Here is a 2500-nt window from a genome sequence, read left to right on the forward strand (position 1 = left end):
TTTACTACATCCGTAAATGTAAAATATTCCTCAATGAACGTTGGTAGATACGAAGTTGGTAGGAAGCTGAGAATATATGTGAGAGATCTGTAACACCTCTGATTCTTTACAACAGAGAGAAAATGCGATTCTTTTAAGGTTGGGACGGCAGAGATCACAAGCTGAAAATCTTTAGAAGATCTAACTACTGACTGGTTCTTCACACTAGGGCAGCACAAAAACAGTAAAAGTGTGGATCTACAACGGAAGTCTTCAAAGTCTTCATCCTTGTTGGCAGCTGCACAGGCCTTTTTCACCCGCAGGAAACAGCTCTCAATATTTTTGTTTAATCTTGTCTCATTCACAGTGCTGCCACCTGGAAATGTAAAAAGAGCTAAATACAAAGAAAGGACAACAGGAAGACAGAATAGCTGAGTGTGAAAAATTTGAATACCATTAAATTCATAATTCTTTTCATTGCATCTATCTATGTATCTATAAGTGGATACACACACACACACACACACACACACACACACACACACACACACACACACACACACACACACGCACACAGATATATATGTATATATTGTTTTTAATCAAATACCATTTTGTATTCACTTAATTATTATTTCATTTTAGATGTAACAAGCTTCTTTGCATTTTTTCTTTTTTTACTGGAACATAAAATCTTTATGAATGCTTAGGATATTTACTCTACAGTACATATGTGCAAAACAATTTTTGAAAAAAATAGCACAAGAACCTAATGTAGAATTGTGTATATAAAGAAATATTACTGGAATATTACTACAGAAAATGCATTCCCTTTGAAGGCCAAACTTTACCACATGGAAAAAAAGAAAAAGAAAAAGAAAAAGAAAAAGAAAAAGAGAGAGAGAGAGAGAGAGAGAGAGAGAGAGAGAGAGAGAGAGAGAGAGAGAGAGAGAGAGAGAGAGAGAGAGAGAGAGAGAGAGAGAGAGAAAACATTAGGCTATACAATTCTTGAAACCCCACGTGTGTTTACTTGCACCTGGCCTACAATCCACACATTTGTGAGAGTGGCCACTCAACTAAGCCAAATGGCTGGATTTTGGGCCATGTGTGAGCAGGGTTAAATATTCATTAAGGTCCCTCTGCTTCCGTCTCCAACAAAGTATGGCAGATCTCTACCATCTATGGTAAATTATAGCAAGATAGAGATCTACAAGCACTCCTTTTGTGAAAAAATATGTTGGAGGTTTATTACTAGGTTGAAATATATCATGCATCCAGATTGAAAAGTTTGTACTGTGTAGCATTGCCATCTGCTGCAAACGGTGGATTGCACACTACAAGTCAGAAAATTTTGCTTAAGAAAGATGAGATAGATACAACAAATATGACACTTTATAAAGTCAATAAAGATTGGCAAGGGTTATAGAAACAGACCCGTTTCTACACGATGATTTTCTTTTTTGGAGGCACAGATATGTTTCGTGATCCTAACCTAACCTAACCATATCAACCTATCTTAACCAAATAAAACCTAACCTAACCTAACCAATTCAGGTAATCTTCGGCAGTACTTGGCTGCGTTCGACAACCTCAATATCAATTTGAGGAAATGTTTTGGTTGTCCATCTTTGCAGAAAGAATTTCCGCAGATAGAGAAACGGATAAGCAGCATGGACTTAATTCCGTTTCTCTAACCACTTCGTTAAAGGTTAGACTTTCTGTGAATACAAAGCGATAAGTCAAGCCCAGAGTGTTTACGCCCGAAATTTGTGGAAGTTAGTATATGTATCTGTACACTCCCATCTTCCAGAGATACATATCTAAGAAAGAGATTTGTCAGTAATTCTTTGCAATACTGACAGTCGCCTGAAATTAAGTCCACAACTCCACATCAAAAAATAAATTTGTCAATCCAAGTTGCCGTGACTGGGTGGACTGTACAAGGGGAGGGTTGATAGAGGGCTCTGACCCACCTAAAACCCCCTGGGAAAAATTGCCTTTGCCTTGTATGTACGAGAAAAGAGAGCTGAAACTCAGGTGCACTGAGTGGACATGGCTGAGAGCAGCACTTTCCGCAGTCTTTTTCCTTAATTTATAGCATTACTGTCCATGTCTGCAGATTACTTGTTGTACTGAAGACTGCCTTTTTTTCCTCTAAAAGAATATTATATTCAATATGCCCTGCCTTTGTGTGTCCATACCATAATGATTACGAAGTGGTTACAGAAATGGAAAAAATCTGTACTGCTTAGCCTGAAAATCATTATGTGGAAACAGATTCGCTTCTTCCTCAAAACGAGATCAAGTTGTTGAACGCAGCTGAGTACTGCCGAAGATGACCTGAATTGGTTAGGTTAGGTTAGGTTAGGTTGGGTGAGGTGAGGTGAGGTGAGGTGAGGTGAGGTGAGGTGAGGTGAAGTTAGGTTAGGTTTAGTAAGGTTAGGTTAGGTTTAGTAAGGTTAGGTTAGGTTAGGTTAGGTTAGGTTAGGGTAGGTTAGGATAGGTTAGGTTAGCTTTGGTA

General features: G+C 38.3%; 1 protein-coding gene across 2 annotated transcripts in view; it reads right to left on the minus strand.

Moving 5' to 3' along the window:
• The window catches only part of LOC113813929 (uncharacterized), a 14621-nt gene that overhangs the window by 10102 nt on the left and 2019 nt on the right, over positions 1-2500 (minus strand). For both annotated transcript variants that reach the window (XM_070118371.1, XM_027366005.2), the window contains exon 2: positions 1-355. This exon is cut by the window's left edge and continues 871 nt beyond it. In XM_070118371.1, the coding sequence (XP_069974472.1) occupies positions 1-355 (355 nt within the window). The remainder of the gene's footprint in view (positions 356-2500) is intronic.

Source organism: Penaeus vannamei, chromosome 42 (assembly GCF_042767895.1).
Source record: "Penaeus vannamei isolate JL-2024 chromosome 42, ASM4276789v1, whole genome shotgun sequence".
NCBI classification, from domain to species: Eukaryota; Metazoa; Arthropoda; class Malacostraca; order Decapoda; family Penaeidae; genus Penaeus; species Penaeus vannamei.